Source organism: Lipotes vexillifer, unplaced genomic scaffold (assembly GCF_000442215.2).
Source record: "Lipotes vexillifer unplaced genomic scaffold, Lipotes_vexillifer_v1.1 scaffold72, whole genome shotgun sequence".
Lineage (NCBI taxonomy): Eukaryota > Metazoa > Chordata > Mammalia > Artiodactyla > Lipotidae > Lipotes > Lipotes vexillifer.
This window is the reverse complement of record NW_006769482.1, coordinates 487,687-508,638: the sequence shown is the minus strand read 5'-3', so window position 1 is coordinate 508,638 and position 20,952 is coordinate 487,687. Positions and strand designations below refer to the sequence as shown.

At 38.0% G+C, this 20,952-nt stretch overlaps 1 protein-coding gene across 1 annotated transcript in view; it reads right to left on the bottom strand.

Annotated features, from left to right (window-relative positions):
• SPIN1 (spindlin 1) overlaps positions 1–20,952 on the bottom strand; it is a 43,702-nt gene that overhangs the window by 10,251 nt on the left and 12,499 nt on the right. Inside the window, exons 2-3 of the mRNA XM_007445617.1 lie at positions 17,044–17,092; positions 3,245–3,498 (exon numbers count right to left, since the gene is read on the bottom strand). Of these exons, the coding sequence (XP_007445679.1) occupies positions 3,245–3,498; positions 17,044–17,092 (303 nt within the window). The remainder of the gene's footprint in view (positions 1–3,244; positions 3,499–17,043; positions 17,093–20,952) is intronic.

Here is a 20,952-nt window from a genome sequence, read left to right as displayed (position 1 = left end):
ACAAAAAAAAAAAAAAAAAAAAAAAAAAAAAGGACAGCTAGAATCTCTTATCTGTTTCAGCATTCAATCTGGTGTATTTACTTTTAGTTGGTATATAAAATCACAAAGATACGCTGTTGAAAAAATATTTTATTAGTGTTTTCAGATAATTCTAGGTATTCTTCTATGATACCACATCAAAACTCAACAAGTGGTAGCTTTCCTTAAAGATTAATTGCAATGTAGAATCTGAAATCATTAACAATAAACTTCTGTCACACTATTAAATTAAAATTCATTTGTCTCCAGAATACATAAAGAACGCCTACAACTCTACAACAAACAAAACAAAAAAATCAAGTGACCTGATCAAAAAAGTGGGCAAAGGACTTGAACAGAATTTCTGCAAAAATGACATGAATGGGCAAAAAGCATATGAAAGATTCTTAACATCACTAATCACCAGAGAAATGCAAATCAAAACCAACAGAAAATAACAAATATTGGTGAGGATGCGGAGAAACTGGAACCCTTGGGCACTGTTGGTGGGACTGTAAAATGTTAACAAACACTATGGAAAATATTACGTATGTAGGCTCCTCAGATAATTAAACACAAAATTACCATATGATTCAGAATTCCTGGTTAAATACCCAAAAGAACTGAAAGAAGGGCTCAAAGAGAGATTTGTATACCCATGTTCACAGCAGCAGTATTCACAATAGCCAAAAGGTAGAAGGAACCCAGTGTCCAATCATGGATGAATGGGGAAAAAAATGTATACACATGCAATGGAATATTATTCAGCCTTAGAAAGAAAGGAAATCCTATCACATGCTACAACATGGATGAATCTTGAGGACATTCTGCTAAGGGAAAGAATCTAGTCACAAAAAGACAAATACTACATGATTCTACTTATGAGGTATCTAAAGTAATCAAATTCATAGAAACAGGATGGTGGGTGCCAGGGGCCAGGGGGAGGCAGAAAAGAGTAGCTGTTGTTTCAATGGGGAAAGAACTACAGATTTACAAAATGAAAAAGTTCTGGAAACCTATTCCATAACAATGTGAATATACTTAATACTTAATGCCTCTGAACTGTACACTTAAAAATAATTATGGTAGTAAATTTAATGTTTTGTGTTTTTACCACAACATAAAAAAATCTGTCGGTCTTTGAATGGATCTTTCACCAATATATGATTTGGTAACATCATGCACTGCTCATATAGAAAATATTGTATTCACTGAGTTATGCAGATCTTCCAAATAGTGGGAAACTCCAACGTAACTGTGAAAGGATGAGAGTGAAAAAGGCAAATTATATCTTAAGATTTTTATGAAAATTAATTTTGACCTCATAAGCCTCCTGAATGGGCCTCTGGAAACCTCAAGGGTCCTCAGACTACACTTTGGGAACTGGTACTCTGTGACATCACATGCTTTTGGGTCGACTGACTTACTTTTTTCTCCACCTTTAGCTTAAGGAAAACAAAACTGTAACTTTAGTCTAACGTACTGCCTTAAGCAAATTAGGAAAGACCATTTTCTTCCTACATGGAACATAAATGAAGTCCAAATAATTTTTCAGACTAAAGTATCATAGGGAATACCATAGTTAACTCTTAATTAAATTAGGCATGTAACATATTGCTGCTTTGCACACAGGCCTTTGGGTTTTTTTAAAATTGCTTTTCTGTTTACAAAAGCAATCCATGTCTACTGTTGGAAACAGAGAAAGCCCAGAACTAGAAAGAAAAACATTAAGAAACCCTTAAATCCCATCACCAGAGATACTCATATATCTTCGGATATTTTGGTTTAGCCAAATCACTTTTTTATCAAGATAAAAGGTTTCTTCTGTCCTACGATGACAACAGAGCTAACACAGGTCATGTGGTAGAATGCAGTAAATTTCAAGTAAGCTAGCAGCCTTGCCCTTGAAGGGGTCAGAAACTAAAATTCGGGGTGAGAAAAAGAATGTATGATAATTACTGAGCACAAATAATTGATATAAAGGTGTGGATAATACTTTTTAAGCCCTAAAGGGATGATTCTTCAATGTTAATTTCTAATGTGGAAAATGGACTGATGTCAAGATCAAGAGAAAAGAGGATGTGCTTCATGAGGAAGAATGTGTTCAGCTGAACTTAGACTAAAATGCCAAAGATTTACTATTACATAATTAGTTACCTTTGGTTAAAAATACAAATTTAAAGAAAGATTTCTGTGAAAACTGAACTATATTTATACAGGATGAATAAAGACAGTGTTTGTTATCTAAAGCAAGGATTAAAAAAAATAACTTGCTGCTCTGGCAAAGTTAACTTGATGAGGAAGCATGTGTTCCAGGAACACAATGGCAAAAACAAAGGGGGAAGGGGGGCTAGGTAAGCGTCTTCCCTTGACAATTTGATCCCAAATTTCTATCCTCCAAGTGCAGATCTGCTGAGGCTCTATTTGTAAATATATAGGCTTTTAAGGACAATTCCAAAAGCATAAACCAGATTCAAGCAATAGCAGCATCACTGTAATAATAATAATAAAACATTTCAAAGTAAATACTCTGAAGAAAGTAACAATTTGGGTGTATTCCGCTGATCTTAAAAATAAAATTATATTTTATTTTATTCTTAAAAATAAAACCAGTCATTATTATTTAACTGACACCTTATGCCTTAAGGAACCTAAGGTATGCAAGGCAAAACTGATTTGTATGACATTAAAAAAGCCATTCATTTCCCACAAACCTTGTACAAACGAACCCCACAAATGTTATAATAGAGTTCACATGTTTTGGTTGCTTAAATTTTGGCTGAAGGCACAATTATCACTTATGTAATAATACACGATAAAAATTCACTTCACATAAAGATCCTAAAATAAATACATGAAAATTTTCTGAGCTATTATAATCTGATGAAATGAGCACACTGAATATTTGAGCTAATGAGAAATACTCTTACTCACCAGAGTCCAGATAAACTGAGCAAAATGTGGGAAATAATCATATTAAAAATTATTAGACTGTTGACTTCTTGGGGAACAATTTTATACGTCTTTATATCCTTCACAGTTCCTTGAACTTTGGTTTTAGAACATTTGCTAAGCAGTTTTTGTGGTTTCAGGTGACTGATTTAAATGTGTATCAGAAGTACTTATGCTCCAATAAAAAAATACCAGTAATGCTAATAATCAAAAAGCATCCATTTCAATAATCATTTTTAAAGCATATAATGCACAAACAGTAAAGAGAACTTACCAACTCTATCAGGGAGGACTTCAAGCGCAGAAACTCTTTCATCTTTATTAAGTTCTAGTCCATAAACACAGTCAAATCCATCGTATTTTATAAGATACAAAGAAGGATTTACAGGCACCTGGTCCAGAACGGTTCCTTTCCACTGGGTGATGGGGCCATTCCCCTCTTTCCACCCATGCTGAATCCTGCAGCCTACGATGTTCCGCCGGGGCTGGGAAACAGGTTTGCTCGGCCCCACACTGCTCCGATGTTTTCTGTATTCACACATATACACACGTAAGGTATCATCTCAAAAGTATGCACTCCTACCAACACAACTACTGCTAGCTAGAACGCTCACATCACAGATGATCCGGGTCCTATGCTAGCTAATGTTACCACACTCGGGGTTCAGGTGGCTACAGGCAGCCATCTCCCAGTCCCATAGCCGTGCAGTGGTGGCTCACAGGTGGGGCCTGTCTCTAGCAATAGAAGCTTCTTGTGCACCCTAACTGTGGACACGCAGAAAAACACAACTAGTCAATAGCAACTTAGCCTTAAAATTAAGTATCAGTTTTTCAGCTTTCTGAGTTTCCTTTAATTCAACGAACTCACAATTATCCAAATTAATCAAAGACAGGGCTGACTACATGAAATAACCGCACATGCATATGGCAAAATAGAAATCCATCTCTCATTAAAAATATAGAAATCCATTTCTCATTCAATTTCACCCATTCTAATGCCCACATAATTTTGTCCCCACTGGCTTAAACAATAAGAATAAACTAGACCTTTAACTTTTTCTTAAACTGGAGTCCAGGCTGGCTTCTATCCATGCATTTATACTATCATTACTTCTCTAGAAAACATAACCTTCAACACTTAAATTTGTAACAAATACTTAATGTAGTATTAAAAATTATTGAAGCAACACCAAACTACATTCTTTCTCAATTACAAACAATCGAAAAATCTACATACAATGTTTACAAGTAATACACCTGGCTCTCAATATCAGGGAAAAAAATCTTCATTTCATGCAGAAATCCAGAGACAAGGGACAAGACTTGGTTTGAACGCAAGCTGAAGGCCAAAGCCATGCTGGCACATGGATGCTGCTATATGCCAAGAATGAAAAAATTTAGGGAGCAGAGAAGTACCCACTCCCACACTCTTATGGGCATAAAGCTCTCATCTGGTAAACCACAAATAAAAGTGAAAAAATGGCATAAATACAAATAAACTTTTAAAAACAAGTAATTTATTGTAGCCTGTAATATTTAAAACTACAGTTGTATATATTTTAAGTAGACCAGCTTGGTAAACTTAGTGGTTTTGTGAAACAGAGAAACAGGTTACAACAAGATATTAAAGCTGTCTCAAGGAGGCCTAGAATCAGTTGGCACAGTCCTTTACCTAAGCAAGATAGGGAACACCATTTGGGGAACACCTCAGAAGGAAAACTTCTCCAGTTGGACTGTAAAAGGGTTCAAAAGGTTATATGCAGGACATGAGACCAGAAAACGCTGTGTCTAACCCAGCCCTTAAGTCTCTGCAAACACCCAGCCAAATGGCCTTCCAGGAAAGGCAGAGCCCTGAACTGAGGACACATACTGAGAATAACATCCTGAGTAGGGTGAGGCCCGTGGGTAAAGGAAAGATGAGGTTCAGATGCTTACAGGGTGGGCCCAAAGGAGGCCGACCTCAACAGGTATCACAGAGACTATACAGAGAAACTTGAGTATGCCATGGGAATACTGAAGAGCTCTGCAGCAAGGATAGCTGTCCTGGAATACTCTCACCCCTTCTCATGTACAGAAGTCTCGGGAGAGGACCATGGTGGCACCAATGGGCAACGGAGGCAAACCCAAAAATATGCCCACAAGGCAGATGGAAATTATCACCTAACATTATGCACATAACAGAGGCCATGAAAGAACTTACATCAAAAACATAAGAGCCCAGATGAGAGACAGCTACACAAGAGAAGATGTGAGAAAAATCAGACACAGTCAACAAACAAGCAGCAATTTGAAAACTTTTCAGAAATGAAGGCTAAACTAGAGGAACATGAAAGAAATTGACACCATGGGGCATTTAAGGAAAACAGATAATAAAAAAGAGACAGATGGGAACAGATATGAAATTCCAACTTCCATGTAACAGAATCACCCAAAAGCTAAAATCAGAGGAACAGAAAGAATACCAAAATAATTCAAGAAAAATATCCAGAAATAAAAGACTTAAATGTACACACATACCCCTGGGAAAACTGACCCAGAACTACTGACACTAAGACAGTCTAGTGAAACAAACTTTAAAGAAAATAACATCTCATGGCATCCAAGCAAAAGAACTGCATCATGTGTAAGGAAAAGATAATCACATGTGTAAGGAAAAGAAAATCACACAGTGACACCGTGTGCCACCAGATAACCGAGTGACAAACTTAAGGTTCTCAGGAAAGAAAATGTGAGGTGAGGGTTTTACAGGCAGCCAAGAATTCTATACTGACCTCCAAGTAAAAGTACACAGAAAAAACTGTGTGAACACATAAGAACGCGGGGAATACTGTTCTCACAAATGCTTCCTGAAGTTAACAGTTGGCCATCCATATCCATGGGTTCCACATCCTCAGATTCAACCAAACATGGATAGAAAAATCCCAAAATTCCAAAAAGCAAAACTTGAATTTGCCATACGCAGGCAACAATTTACCTGTCATTTACATTGTATTTACAACCATTTACATAGTGTTTACACTGTATTAGGTATTATGAGTAATCTAGAGATGATTTGAAGTATATGGGAGGACTTATGTGGGTTATGTGCAAATACTATGCCATTTTATATAGGGGACTTGAGCATCCATGGATTTTGGTATGGTGTGAAGGGTCCTGGAACCAATCCCCCTCGGACACCAAGGGACGACTGTACAGGACAGAGTTTCAGATAATCAGGAATTCCTGGGGACTTCCCTGGTGGTCCAGTGGCTAAAACTCCGTGCTTCCAATGCAGCAGTCCGGGGTTCGATCCCTGCTCAGGGAACTAGATCCCACATGCCGCAACTAAGACCTGCTGCAGCCAAATAAATAAATATTAAGAGGGAAAAAAAGAAAGACCACTTAGAAAAGTTTCAGCACAGAGCTGACAGTAAGCAATGAATATCTCTTACTATAGAACAAACACAGGAAGAAGAGAAATGGCGTAGTATTTAACTATTACCTGCTCTGAAAATACAGTTAACACCACTCTGACAAGGGGGATGAAAGAAGAATACGTAAAGTATAAGAAGCTCACCAAGCAAAAGAATATTACTTGGAACAAAGTACCTGATATTAAATGGAGAGAGAAAGGAGAAAAGCAAGAGCTAAATTCAATATTGTTCATAGTAAGGAATCAATCTATATAACCTTAAATGAATTAATAAGATTAATTTTAAAAGACTTCACTATAAAACTTAGTGGAGGAGAAAAAACCTTAATAACATATTATCGAGTCTGTAACTTGTAACTACTACTAATACTCAAACCCGAAAGAAAGTGAACCTCAAGACCTTTTCATAATCCCTGAAAATGTGCCACTACATCCAACTGGCCCTCTGTAGGGATATGGCTGGTGAAGGTGATTACATTCCTCTTTTAGAATACAAGAATCTTTGCTAGCATTATGTTTTTCTTCAAATAGACAATTACCTATCTTCTTTTGATCTTTAGGCAAAAGTCCTTGTGATTCATCCTGTGTACAGGATCAGGCTTTCTTCACAGCAAAGGCAGAGGTTGGTTCCCAAAACTCACTGAAGAAAGAATTCAGTCATATGCACCATTTTGTAATTCACACAGACATTCCATTATTACTACCAAAATTATAAGCAAATTTAGCATCTTCACCAGTGTGATGGTTAATTTTAATGTGTCAGGTTGGCTGGGCCACAGTATTCAGGTATCTAAGTCAAGCATTAGATGTTTTCTGTGAAGGTATTTTTCTACATGAAACTAAAATGTAAATCAACAGACAGACTACCTTCCATAACATACATAACATAGACGGGCTCCATCCAATCAGTTAAAGGGATTAAGAAAGAGTGTTCGTCCCCCACAAAGAGGCAATTCTACCTTCAGACTCAAGCGGCAACATCAGCTCTTCCCTGGATCTCCAGTCTCTCTATGCACGCACCATTGGTGCTATTTCTCTGGAAAACACTGACTACAAACAGAAAAGATTCCATCCTAGATTCAGAGGCATGAAATTTTCTACTACCATGATTCTCAACAAAACCAATATAAACTTAGCCATTGATAGCAGGAAAGGGCAACTGGAAGACTCAGAGCAGTGATTTTCTAGTTCAGTCACTCATCCTTTCTATACTCATTAGTGGCATTCTTCTGGAACCGCAATTGCTTCTGAAGAGGGAGACGCTTGATGCTTTCTAATCACACTTCAGAACAAGCAGTTTTTATCCTCGTCACCTCCAGTGGTAGTACACAAGGCTCTCCTCCATCTTCTGAACAACACAAGGGACTCAAATCTAGCCAGCAAGCATCCCTATTCAAAGTGGCTCCTATATCCTTTAATTCTGAAGAAACACAATCCCTCCTTTTTGCATGGATTTTATTTCCTCACTTTCTTTAAGGGAACTTTAATCATTAACTTTTAAAAATATTTATTTATTTATTTATTTATTTTTGGCTGTATTGGGTCTTCGTTGTTGTGAGCGGGCTTTCTCTACTTGCGGTGAGCGGGAGCTGCTCTTCGTTGCAGTACGGGGGCTTCTCATTGCGGTAGCTTCTCTTGCTGCGGAGCACGGGCTCTAGGTGCATGGGCTGCAGTAGTTGTGGCACGCAGGCTCAGTAGTTGTGGCGCACGGGCTTAGCTGATCTGCAGCATGTGGGATCTTCCCAGACCAGGGCTCAAACCCATGTCCCCTGCATTGGCAGGCGGGTTCTTAACCACTGCACCACCAGGGAAGCCCTTAATCATTAACTTTTGCTGTGGTAAATAATATGCTTGGTCTATTCTAACATTTTGCTTTGTGTTTCTGTTTGCAATGCTTTGTCTCATTTCCTCACCCCTTTCTTCCTTTATCTATACAGCTAGGATGAGCAAGGTTTCTTTGCACCAAATAAAGCTTCTAATGGAAGCTGCAGGAATCTATAGATCTTATTTCTAAACTTACAGCAATTACTTCTAACATCCTAAATATCCCATTTAAATTCCCTGACAGTCCAGTGGTTAGGACTCCATGCTTTCACTGCCGAGGGCGCGGGTTCGATGCCTGGTCGGGGAGCTTCCCACAAGCCACATGGCTCGGCCAAAAAAAAAAAAAAAATCCTATTTAAACTTACAATTTTCTATTAAAATCTACAATTAATCAAAACCTATACTTTCCCTTCCCCTGTCCAAGCAAGACTAAAAGTAACAAAAAAATTCTTAGTAAAAGAAGGCAAGAATTTTAAAAACAAACACCTTAGCACCTAGTACCCCCTCCCTGGCCACTTTCACCACACTGCTGAAATGCAGTCTTTTGTTCCAAACTGTTATTTATCTTCCTACTATCTTAAAAATAACTTTAAAAAAACATTTCCTTATTTAGAAGTAAACAAGAGGATTTTTGTTGCTTTCTGCAACATTTATATTTTTCTTATGTACTGGGTTGGCCAGAGAGTTCGTTCGGGTTTTCCCGTAAACCTGAACTTTTTGGCCAACCCAATATATTTGGTCTTTCTAGACATGTCCTCTGGTAAGTCAGATAGGGTTAACAAATGCAAACTCCAAATTCTTGCAAGCCTCAAAATATTATTTTGTTCTCATCCATGACTTGCCTAGGTATACAAGGCAGGCTCAGATTCCCTTTCCCCTCAGTACCTTGATTGCAAAAAGGTATTTTCATTGTCTTCTACCTTCCAGAGTTGAGACATATCAGATGCCAATCTGATCCTTGCTCCTTTGAGGGTAACCCATCTTCCTCTTCAAGTTGCTTTTAGAATTTTGTTACTGGATTCTGAAATGTTACCAGGACTTGTGACATATGTTTCTAATTATCCCTCACTAGCACTTGGTCAATCTCTTGAATTAGGTAAAACAGGCTTGAATTTCAATCTATTGAATACCTTACATAATATTTTTAATTTCTATGAACTGATTATTTCTTTATCTTGAATGATTTTTCTTTTTAATGAACACACCTTCTGATATCTGAGGATAATTTTCACTTTTCCTGATTCCTTATGAACTTCTGGGTTTAGCCTTGTCTTTCTTGAGTCTGCTGCTGTCTGAGTGGTAGCTTTCTTAACACTTGCAGATTCCTGGTTAGCTGCCCTGTTCCATGTATGACTTTCTTTGGTGCTACCAGTGTTCCTCAGGTGCCTGATGATTCTTGGTGTTCATATTTCAGATGCAAGGAAAGATTAAGTGGTATCTGTAGCTGAGATGTATTTCTTCAGGCCAAGTCAGGGTCCCTGGTGTCTGAGTATTAAGTACAGGTACTGATAAAGCAGCCAGGACCCAGGGAATTGTGGAGCAGCCGAGACTGAGTAGCAACTTCAAGTCAGGGGAGGTAAGGTGAGCATCTACTGCTTAATGGTTTCTCACCCATAATGATTCAGATGGCTGCAGCCAGCCTTTGCTCTCCCTGACCTGAACAGATTCTAGGGGTCTAGTTTGAACATTTAACTTTTTCAACTTTTTGGAGGTCTTCCTTTGCAGCTGAAAGTGGTTGTGAGTTCCTTGGCTTAGCTGAGTTTTTATATAAATCTATTCCCATCTGCTGTATATCTTGCAGAGATTTCTCAGTGTTCTGGTCTGCTGGTACGATGATCTTTCTACACCAATAACAAAAACTGCAAATTTAATGCAAATTATGATGAAGTACTATTTTCTAACTGCTTACAGAATAAATACAACCCTCCTAGTGAACAATCGGGCAATCCACTGTCCCAGTAATTCCAGGTCTAGGAATTTATCAAAAGAAAACAGTGGACAAGCACAAAGCTACAGCTACAGTGATGTTCTGAGCAGTGTTAATACCAGGGAAAACTGGAAATAAAAAATGTTCAATAGGTCTCACTGAATTAATAAGTAGTAGTGTATCTATATGATGAAATAACTACATAGCTATTAAAATCACAGAAAAAACATGACATTTTATTCCTTGGCTTGTAGACACATCACTCCAATCTCTGTATTCACATAGCCTTTTCCCCTATATGTCTGTGTCCAAATTTTCTTCTTATAAAGACACCAGTCATTGAATTGGGGGACCTCCGTAATCCAGTATGACCTCATCCTAACTTGATCACATCTGCAAAGACCCTATATCCAAATAAGATTACAGTCAGTTTCCAGGTGGACACGAATTTTGGAGGACATTGTTCAACTCAGTACATATGTCCCTCAGAGTCGTTGCAAGGAATAAATGAAATGTTTCCAAAGCACTTAGTACTGTGCATGGCAGGGCACACAGTAGGACACACAATTATCCATACAGATACGCAGGAAAAAACTTTTAAAACATACATTAAATTATTAACAGGTGTAATCTCTGGATGATGGCATTAAAAATAATTAAGTTGTCTTCCTCTGAATTTACCTGTGTTTTCAAATTTTTCTATGACTTAAGTATTTTACTTTCATAGGCAGATAAAACACAATTTTTAATTACTCTTAATGCAATGGATGTCCTAATTCTGCAATAAACTATATATAAAAACAGATTTATACATATTAGTGTTATCAATTCCAAATTTTATTTCTGTTGCCTTTTTTTTACATCATTTCACTAGTTCTAAAAGAAAAATTCAAGGAGATCTAATATAGATACCATTTCTGCCCAATTTATTTAATAAACAACTTAATTTGATCAAAAGGAGGAGGTAAAAAAGAATGAATGGATGGGACTTCCCTGGTGGTCCAGTGGTTGGGACTCTGTGCTTCCACTGCAGGGGGAACGGGTTTGATCGCTGGTGGGGAAACTAGGATCTCACATGCCGCGTCGCGCGGCCAAAAAAAAGAATGGATGCCTCAATGAATACTAAAGACAAAAACAGTAATTAGAATAATATACTACTTTTTAAAATCATCAGTCAAGCTTTCCAATTACTGTACCTTGAATGCCTAAACTGTTCAAATACCCTTGCAGTCGAAGTTTACAAAGAATGTTTAAAAATATTTTTAAACATGTTAAAATATTAAACATTATTTAATATTAAGAGTGTAGAAATATATACATTTTTGATAAACTGATTTAAGCTCTTCCAACTATAGCATCTACTAGAAGACAAGGTTTAGAACTTCCCTAAATAACAAGAAATATACTAAGAGTATCTAATATTGGGCAAAATGTTGATAATTGCTGAAGCTGGATGATAGGAATTCGGGATTTATTATATACTACTTTATTTTTGTGTGTATTTGAAATTTTCCATACTAGAAAAGTTAAGAATTATATATTAAACAAACTCTTAACATTTTACTTTAATTTCTAATTGCTAATTCAGATTCAAAAATCAGTAAGAAAAACTTTAAGGGGGGACTTCCCTGGTGACGCAGTTGTTAAGAATCCGCCTGCCAATGCAGGTGACATGGGTTCGAGCCCTGGTCCTAAAGTTAAGAATTATATATTAAACAAACTCTTAACATTTTACTTTAATTTCTAATTGCTAATTCAGATTCAAAAATCAGTAAGAAAAACTTTAAGGGGGGACTTCCCTGGTGACGCAGTTGTTAAGAATCCGCCTGCCAATGCAGGTGACATGGGTTCGAGCCCTGGTCCTCAAAGATCCCACATGCCGCGGAGCAACTAAGCCCGTGCACCACAACTACTGAGCCTGTGCTCTAGAGCCTGTGAGCCATGACTACTGAAGCCCGCGCACCCAGAGCCCATGCTCTGCAACAAGAGAAGCCACCACAATGAGAAGCCCGCACACCACAACAAAGAGTAGTCCCCGCTCGCCGCAACTTAGAAAGCCCACGCGCAGCAATGAAGACCCAATGCAGCCAAAAATAAATAATTATATACACACACACACACACACACACACACACACACACACATAAAAAACTTTAATAAAAATTAAAGGTTACTTACATGAGTTGAAATAGTATATATAAAAGCAAACAATAAGAATATGTCGGATTACTGGAAGAAGATATAAAAAGAACACAAACACACTGGTGTCATCCCTAGACAGTTCAATCTAAGAACAGTACAGGGAATTCCCTGGTGGTCCAGTAGTTAGGACTCCTCGCTTCCACTGCTGAGGGCCCGGGTTCAATCCCTGGTTAGAGAATTAAGATCCCACAAGCCACACAGCATGAACAAGAAAAAAATTTTTTTTAATAAATAAATAAGAGCAGTACAAGTAAGGATGTGAGATTAATGATTTAAAGCAACAAACTTTTAAAATTTAAAATAACAGTTCCTTTAATATGGTGATGTTGTTTTATGTTCTCCCTGGACACATTATTTTTAACAGCCTTAGTCTCTGGTATTTTCTTTGGAAAAAAAAGTCTAAAATGTTCTTAACTATCATTTACTAGGTAGTCAATAAATAAACAGCAAAACTGTAAACAAATACCAAGACACTTCATTCAACTGAGGACATATGGAATTACACAGCCAAGGGCAAATAAAAAGCTGCATCACGTCAAGATCCAAACAATTCAAGGATAAAAGCAGAGAAAAACATCTATAATCTCTTTCCTTGTTTCTTATCTCCAGAAGCTATGAATGGCTTTTCTTGTAGTTTCAATGGGAGAAAATGGTGACCAAGTACACAGCATCCAATCATCCTTCATTGATGTAATTTTGTGTACTCATTTCCAAACAACTTGACTTAGTTATCTAATGTGCTTTAAGATATCAGCTCTGATAATGGTCTAGGCCAGTGCTTCTCAAACTTTGGCATGCATCGAATCACCTAGAGAGCTTTTGAAAAGAGATACCCAAGCCCTGCCCCAGAGACTCTGGGCTCCATTCCGCACGTCTGGAGAGGGACCAAAGACTTTCTAACAAGCTTCCAAGTGCTACTGCTGCTGGCACCATACTCTTGGTAGTAGAGCTGATCCAGAACAAACACTAATTTCTATCCATCCATGTGCCCAAAAAAGATAAACTGAGAGTGCAGAAAATATTTCTGTACTTTGCTCGATACTTTAAATAAGTTCTCAAAGTACCATTCCAATTATTCGGTCATGAAGAAAAGCATTCCTAAGAACAAACTAGTGGTTACCAATAGGGAAAGGGAAGGGGGAGGGGAAAAATAGGGATAGGAGATTAGGAGGTACAAACTACTATGTATAAAATAAACTACAAGGATATATTGTACAGCACAGGGAATATAGCCAATATTTTATAATAACTATAAATGGAGTATAATCATTAAAAATTGTGAATCACTATGTTGTATACCTAAAGCTTACATAATATAAATCAACTATACCCCAATTAAAAAAAAATCTGATTTAAGACCCTTCATCTTTCATCTAGACTCCCTTATTGACTTAAGATGACTACTGTTTCTCATCAGTAAATATCTTACTTTTATAGTCAATATTTAAAGGCACCATACGTCTTCAAGTTAAATTTTCAACCATTACAATTCTACTATGAACCAGTAAATGACTGCCACACACCATGTACTTTGGTGTATGAATTAATTACTGACCTCTTTCCTTATTCTATTTAGTATTGTGACATAAAAGCAGTTTCCTTACTCTGTGTTCCAGCAGATTTCACAAGAAACTATTAAGGCAAATAATTATCTTTCTGCAAAATGCATACCAGCAAGTCGAGAGAGAAATAACTGCTTCTCTAGTACTTGTTGCTTGATAAAAGTTCTACAGCTCATACGGTCATTCCCAGCTTAAACTGGCAATATAAAAACAAGATGGAGAAAGTCAAGTTTTCCATCCAAATCACTATGGTTTTTTCATTATTTTGTCTACACAGTGTACACCCTGAGGATATCAGAGATGTCCATGGCAAACATCCAAATGCCTCAAGGGTCTTCCAAAGCACTAGTCACTTTCACTGGTGTTAATAACAATTACTGGCAAATTGATTAAAAAGTATTACATATTTGACCAATTTAAGATTGTCAATACCATGGATCATTTAGATGCTTGCTCCAACTGTTATCTAGTCTGTGTGTTTAGGACAGAAATAATAGATTTTTCAGATATGCGACAACAAAACATACAGTTCAGAATAGAATGTGGTAGTTAATATGGGCTTTAGAATCAGACTGTCCTATTTCTGAATCCTAGCTCAGTCACTTCTTATATGTATGACCTCAGACAAGTTACTTAATCTCTCTGTGCACGGAAGAATTCATGGTCCCTACCTGACAGGGATGCCATGAACACTAAATGAGACTACACCAGGGACACAAGGAGGAGGATCACAGTGACAGTTTTGGTTGGTGACTAGTATTGGTATCTTATAAAATGAAAGGAAAACATTCCCTGGAAATCGTCAACTTAGCATGCAACAGCTCCTGATCCATTTTCTAAATGTACATTAGTAGGAAATACACCAAAAGCCCAGTCATACCTTCCAACAGTACCTTGAAATGTAAATCTATCCACTATTCCAATTAGGAAGAAAAGAGCAAGATTTACATTTGAAAACTAAAACAAAGAATCACTGTAGCTAAATTCACCTTACATGTCCCCCAACTACACTTCCCTTCAAGATGTAACTTCAGTGCAGATTTCCCAAACAACCTCCTGGGAAGTCAGGAAAAGCTTGTCCACCAGCTTGTCCCCCAAACACACCAAGGACCCTAGCCCGCAAGAAGTACAAAAGTTTGTTTCTATTTACTTTAAAAAATGAGAACAAGACTCAGCTACACAACGTTTCTGGGTGAAGAGGCACTGCTCCAAGCACTGAAGACCCGATTACCAGAATCCCCTAGCACCCACGGGGACGGGAGGTGCTGTTCTCAGGACGGTGGCTCTGCCAGCATTTGTTTCCTCGGAGCTCCTGTAACTCTCTCAAGCAAGCAGAGGCATCTGCACATGGAGTTATTATTGCTCAGTCCCCCTGTACCAACACGGGAAGTGAGAGGAGGCATGACCACGGGTCAGTGGCTGCAATATGAGGAGTCCCGAGTGCCTTACTTTCTGGAGAGCCACAATGGGGGCAGGCAAGGAGAGTGAGGCTCCAGTTCTGCTTTCCTATATTTGTTTGCTATAAACACTTCATCTGTAGAAAGGATTCTATGATAAAAAGCTGAAAACCTCGTTGTTCTAGTCCAACACCATGACTTTACATGAGTTAAGCAGAGCACCAGGCACATGAGGGAACTTGTTAAGGCCCGCAGCTGAGCCAGTAGGGCTTCCCACTCCAAGGCCAGCCTCTCCACCAGCCATTATTCCCACTCACCCCTCCAAGGACAACTATTAACACCTTTCATTTGTGAAATGTGGAAACGTTTGTTTCAGTTTTTTTCCATCCCCCCCATCTTCAAATTTGCACTGAGATTAGAAAAAATAGGAAAATGACTGATAACTTTTCCTTTCATTTCAACTTCTCCCTTTTAATATGTTCAAAACATCTACCCTTTAAGTGAGACAAGCACACCTCATACTAAAGCACTAGATCAAGTTCCCTGCATCATGCAACATACAGGATGAGAAACCCTTTTAGCCGTACACATATGAACTTCAAAAATTGAACAGGTAGGTATTTAAGCCTTGTGTTTTAGGGGAAAAAAGATGAAGAGTTCTGGTTTTGCAAAGTTAATGTGTAATTTACTTTCATTTCCCACTGTATTTAAGGTTTTCTTCATTACCTTCTATTTGTGCCAAGAGGTGGTGTACCATTTATGGTAATGATATGATAATGAGTGGAGATATATTACATAAATTATCAGATTACTAGATATGGCAGAAGATGTGAAGGTGATGGGCAAATAAATGAAATTTGAGAAACGCTTTATCAAACCTCAGGACTTGCCTCATCTTCATATTTTTACTTTCCAAGTCATTTCTTAAACTGAATATCACAAATATTTACATTACATATACAAGTATTCATTTAAATAGCCATGTTTAGTTTAATCACCAACAATTACTGAAAGGCACCTTTATTCATCCAGACCTTCCACAAAAGCCCAGAGGACTCACACTCTTTGACCACTACAGTGCGGTGACCAAGAGATGCAAGCATTTCAATATGAGTAATTTGAAAATAATTGCTATGGGCAGAGTCTTAGGAGGTGCTAGGGTCAAGGAGAGTCTTCCATATTTAACAATCCATGATTAAGACTCATACAATCATAACTGATTTGTTAGAGAGGGTTCCATGGTGCAGTAGCCATCACTACTGCACAGCAGTGGATACTGTGGATACTTGTAAAATCTATTAAATAAAATACAGTACCAGTGGATATTGTTAAGATAGTATTTCAATTTTCTTTTTGGACATAACTACATTACACACAAAAGAAGATTTCAGGGAGGAAAAAAATTGCTTCTACTCTCTAGTACCTATAGAATTTAGGATTTATAACACATTTGTCACTTAAAATTATCTTTCAACATACATATGCTTTCTCTAAATTACAAGCTCCTCATTCATTTGAAAATCTTATAAAGAAGTGATTGTGCCTGGCAGAGTGCTAGCCAGGTCCTCAATGCACAGGGATTAGATAGCACACCACTACTCAGCATGCAGCAAGGCTATATGTGATGCTGTCTGCTCTGAGGCAAGACCTGCTCATACAGGGAGAGGGCCTCACATAGATGACCTCATATCTCAGGTAACCAAAGGCCACAATTTGCTATCTAAAAAGGCAAGTTTCAGAATTGCTTACTTGTGGGATGTCCGTTTCTTCATCATGCTTGCAGATACACCAGCATGGCCTAAAAGAGAAGTGAGTATGAGTCAACGAAAACTGAATAAAAAATAGTTCAAACTCAGGAAAAAGTTAACTTATGAAAAACTGCTATATAAAGTATGAAGTTAAAATAAACCACAAGGTAATTCCCTGGTGGTCTCTGGTTAGGACTCTGTTTCCACTGCTGAGGGTCCAGGTTTGATACCTGTTTGGGGAACTAGGATCCCACAAACCACGAGGCGTGGCCAAAAAAACCCACAAACAGCCAACATGTAACAAAACCATTTGTTTACTTATCTTTTAAATAGGAGATATAAGGGATTCTGGGAAGATAAAATGACAGAGACAGCAGTTTATCTCCCTAAATCAGCCATAAAACACAAAACCAAAATCACACAGACAAAAACTACAACAAAAAATGACAATCCTAGTCATAAAGAACTAAAAGGTACAGAACTTGTCTTCCTGCCACAAACAACTAGAAAATGGGACAAGAGATATGACACATCTGGATCCAAACATCAGGACAACAGGCAGCAGAGCACTACGGAACCAGGGAGCAGAAAACCCATGCAGAGGCCACCACACCAACCAAGTGCATCCCGACAACAACTTGTGGATGATGGTTCATGAAGGGAAAGCCAAGAACACTGTGGTTCTGCTACACTGAGAATCAGATGGGAGTTGCAGAGGGAGAGGTGGCTGGGAGTTGTCGATCTGAGTGCTGGCAAGGAGAGAGATCTCAGAGGGAGCTCCAAACATCTGGAAGGGGAGGGGTGGTCTTAAGTCTGTCTAGATATTAACCTGCAAAGGCATGAGAGTTGTTCAAAGTCCATCTAGCCACCTCTTTGAACACACAGGCAAGTCAGTAAAAACCATAAAAAGATAATCCCTTAACCAGAAGGATGAAGTAGCCCTAAGAATAAAAGCTGCTATAGACCCATCCTAGCACCTGCTTGCCAAAACAAACTCCAATATTCATTAAAGGACATCAATAAAACCCAGTGCTCCACAACACACTTCAAATGTCCAACACCCCAACTAAAATTGTTAGACCTGTGGAAAAGCGGCAGACTGTAACCCCATAACCAAGTAGGTTATTACCAAAATGATGTAATTAGCAGGCAAGGATGTTAAAATAACTATGAACAACTATGCTCAAATAGCTAAAGGAAGACAAAAACAATTAAAATAGAAAAATGGGGGTGGGGTGGGGAGAAGAGAATAAATAAATGAAACTGGTGAAAAATACATGATCCAAAATGAAAGAAAAAAAATCACTGGATATGATTAATAGCAGATTAGACCCCACAGATAAAAAGACCAGTGAATGTGAGACATTACAGTAGAACATATCTAAAACGCAACACAAAGGAAAAAACTGGGGGAAACAAACAGCCTCAGTGACTTGTAGGACAATATCAACTAGCCCAACATAAATGAAATGCACTCCATGAAAGAGAGGACCAAGGGGTGAAGGAAGAAAAAGTCTGACAAAAATAATGGCAGAAAGTTTTCCAGATGTGCTAAGTACATAACCATGGAGCCAACAAGCTCAATGAAGTCAAAGTAAGATAAAGACAAAGGAAAAAACCACACCAAGGCACATCCTAATCAAATTTCTGAAAACCAATGATAAATAAAATATTTTAAGCAGACAAAGAATAAAGACACCTTAAATTTAGGGAAACAGAAAATACTAGCTCCAGATTTGTTGTCAGAAACAATGTAAGCCAGAAAACAGTGGAATAAATCTTTAAGGTGCTGCTAAGATAAACAAAATAACCTACCTGTGGATTCAGAATACTATAGATAGCAAAAATCTTTCCAACCCCAACAATATTGATAATTTCATTAAACACAGTCTAAATGAATCAATTAAGAGACCATATAAAGAAGGAAGAGACGATTATTAACATCAGACAAAGCAACTTCAGGACAAAGTTATCAAGGATCAAAAAGGACATTCCAAAATGATGAAAGGATCAATCAAGAAGCCATACCAGGGAGTTCCCTGGTGGTCCAGTGGTTAGGACTCCAAGATCTCACTGCCGAGGGTCTGGGTTCAATCCCTGGTGGGGGAACGAAGACTCCACAAGCTGTGAGGGTGCGGCCAAAAAACCAAAACAAAACAAAAAAAGGGAAGCCATAACAACCTTAAATGTATATGAACCTAATTATAGAATACTGAAATATATGGACTTCCCTGGTGGTGCAATGGTTAAGAATCTGCCTGCCAATGCAGCGGTAACGGGTTCAATCCCTGGTCCGGGAAGATCCCATGCTGCGGAGCAACTAAGCTCATGTGCCACAACTACTGAGCCTGTACTCTTGAGCCCACGTGCTGCAACTACTGAAGCCTGTACACCTAGAGCCCGTGCTCCACAAGAGAAGCCACCATGAGAAGCCCGTGTACCACAACGAAGAGTATCCCTCACTCTCTGCAACTAGAGAAAGCCTGCACACAGCAACGAAGACCTAACGCAGCCAAAAATAAATAAAGAACACTGAAATATATAAAGCAAAAACTGACAGAATTCACAAGGAAAAGTGACATACTCATAATTATATTTAAAAATATGAACGCTTCTCAGTAATTGATATAACAATTGATATAACAAGTGGCTAGGAATATCAGAAAGGATATAAAAGACCTGAACATCTCAAACAGCCAACTAGGCTTAGTTGACATTTACAGAACGCCAATCCAATACTGTCAAAATAAAGATCTTTTCCAAGTTCACATGGGACATTAACCCAGATACACCATATGCTACTCAGAATACAAACCCTCAATACACTTAAAATAACGTGAAATCATACAAAGTATGTCCTCTAACTATATCAGAATCAAGTCAGAAATAAATAACAAGGTATTTGGAAAAACCCCAGTATTTGCAAATTAAACAACAATCTTCTAAATCTTCATGGTTCAAACACAAAATCACAAAGAAAATTCAAATATTTTGAATAAAAATATGAAAATGAAAACAATCTATCAATATCTGTGGAATGATGCAAAAGCATGCTTACTATATTGATCAAAATTCACACTAAGTAACAAGATCCACCTGGGTGGAGGAAGAAGGCTTCTGGGTTTTCTGCAAAGTTCTCTCTCCTTGGCCTTACATTAAGACATGCAATTTTTAGACATAAATTTTGTACTTACATAAAATTTACAATTCTAAGAAGTTAAATGAAAAAGGAGATATATGGTCAATTGGTCTGTGTAAGATTGTCCATTCTACTTCATAGATAAAAACTGAGACATTACCCCGATTGCTTAGAGAGCCATTCTCCCCCACTTTCACCTAGCATGCTTATATATATACAGTGGGCAGCTCATACATGAAGATAAGATACAGACTGAACAGAGAGCACATCTATCCAGAGCATCCCTGGAACATCCCTAGGCTTACAGTAGATGCGTATAACGATATAAAAAATGCAAAAGTAGATGTGAAAATACAGGATTCGATCAAGATCTACTGGAATTGTACCTGGTGTCAGGATCCCCTCCTTCCCTTCCCCACTAACTATACAAGGAAAGGGCAGCTGACGTTAGCATTTGGTACACCCCCGGCCTAACACCCACGCCGCTCCCTGCATCCTAGACACTTAACAGGCCCCAGACATCGCCACACTCCCCACAAAGCTGACTATCCCATTTAGATGAGTACCGTGACAAAAACAATCTTCTGATCACTCAATAAAAGGTAAGCCATTTGTAATTAATCCTTAATTCTAAGTATGAATGGACAATGATCAATAGTCAAACAAAACAAAAAAACAAACAAAAAACCCAGTGGTATGAGAAAGATAAAAATAAGCATCATTGTTTGTAGTTCCAAGACCTACCAAGATTAAATAAAAGAACTGGTATCC